This window comes from Pyricularia pennisetigena, chromosome 2, assembly GCF_004337985.1.
Source record: "Pyricularia pennisetigena strain Br36 chromosome 2, whole genome shotgun sequence".
Taxonomy (NCBI): Eukaryota; Fungi; Ascomycota; class Sordariomycetes; order Magnaporthales; family Pyriculariaceae; genus Pyricularia; species Pyricularia pennisetigena.
In genome coordinates this window covers 2,315,775-2,317,156 of record NC_043741.1, presented here as the reverse complement: position 1 = coordinate 2,317,156, position 1,382 = coordinate 2,315,775, and the positions used below count along the sequence as shown (strand labels likewise).

At 51.4% G+C, this 1,382-nt stretch overlaps 2 protein-coding genes across 2 annotated transcripts in view; both read left to right on the top strand.

Moving 5' to 3' along the window:
• PpBr36_00630 (uncharacterized protein) overlaps positions 1–230 on the top strand; it is a gene marked incomplete at both ends in the record, with an annotated part of 1,432 nt that extends 1,202 nt beyond the window's left edge. The window contains one exon of the mRNA XM_029887821.1: positions 45–230. Coding sequence (XP_029751578.1) covers positions 45–230 — 186 coding nt within the window. The remainder of the gene's footprint in view (positions 1–44) is intronic.
• A 309-nt stretch (positions 231–539) lies between these two features.
• Positions 540–1,382, top strand: part of PpBr36_00629 (uncharacterized protein) — a gene marked incomplete at both ends in the record, with an annotated part of 1,276 nt that continues 433 nt past the window's right edge. Inside the window, one exon of the mRNA XM_029887820.1 lies at positions 540–578. Within this exon, the coding sequence (XP_029752583.1) occupies positions 540–578 (39 nt within the window). The remainder of the gene's footprint in view (positions 579–1,382) is intronic.

Below are 1,382 nucleotides of genomic sequence, written 5' to 3'. Positions count from 1 at the left end.
TCAAGTCACATTGCTAACACAGCCCTCCAACCCCGCCCTCGCAGCGCACCATCGACGGCACCTCCATGGCCAGCCCCCACATCGCCGGTCTCGGTGCCTACTTCTTGGCCCTCCGCGGACCCCAGACCCCCGAGGCCCTCTGCTCCTACATCGCCACCAACGCCAACCGCGGCGTCATCACGGGCCTGCCCAGCGGCACCGTCAACGCCCTCGCCTACAACGGCGCTTGAGCGATCGATCCGAGTCGAGGGGGCGTCACGACCGAGAGCCAGGTCCGATCGGGGCCAGGTTTCCCCACTGGCTAATTTGGAAAGTCGGAGGCTGGGGTATATAATTCTTTTGTTGGAGAGTTTTACACACAATCACAGCATTTTGTTTATATGTGATGGCTTTTTTTTTCTGTATATACGGTGTGGTGGTTGGAAATGAATTACAGATTTGCGTTGATGTGACTGCAAAAGCTTGGTTCGCATAAACAAGAAAAATGTCGTCAGTGATTGGCCAACGTTGGGGATTCTCCAAACAACACGAGCCACTATGGGTGTACGCATTCGCAAACTTTCCGTCACAAAATACCCGTCGGTGTTTCTGTAATTTTCCGATAGTACAACACAAAAAAAGGGTGGGTTCGTGATCAGAGCGCGAAATCAGCGGGTTCACGTCGCAGATAGCGCGGGGTCTCGAGATGGGAGTGATGGAGAAGGGGAACTACCAAAAAGGGGAGGAAAAAAAATATCAGAAAACGCAATTAATGAGGCTCATTGTTGGTGCCGTGGGCAAAAACGACGGCATAAAACATCCAGACCGATCAAAGTCCAGCTCAGTCACGATACATAAAACAAACACCAACAGCCTCCAATGTCTTGACCGCGGTGAAAAAAGAAATCTAAAACAAAAACGCCTATGACGCCACAGTTGCGTGGAAAACGTCTCAATGTCAGGGGTATTCTGCGGGGCCAGCCTTGGTTCTGTTTATATCCTACTCGGGAGCCTAATTTCTTGTACTTTGTAGCAGACTAAATCTTCTGTGGTAGTAATAACAAACCTAAAATATAAGAGACAGGCACCAATTCTTCCTTGCAAGTATGCATCTCGCCGTTCCGACCCATAGCTGAGGCAGGGCACCTGGCAGGGGAACGGATTGTTACCCCTACCAATACAACATGGCACATTAGTACGCACCCGGGCGTCGTCGGGCTCCGATCCAAACGGAGTCGACTCGCCCGCAGCCAAGAAAGCCGCCACCACGTGCTGGATTACCTGGTCGCCAGGCTCCGGGAGAATTGGCGCCAGCGGTGGCTTGTTTGTACCGTCATAGGCATCATGTCTTTGCAAGCCCGCAATAGCCCCATGTTTATGTAAGAGATTTTCTTTTTTTTTTT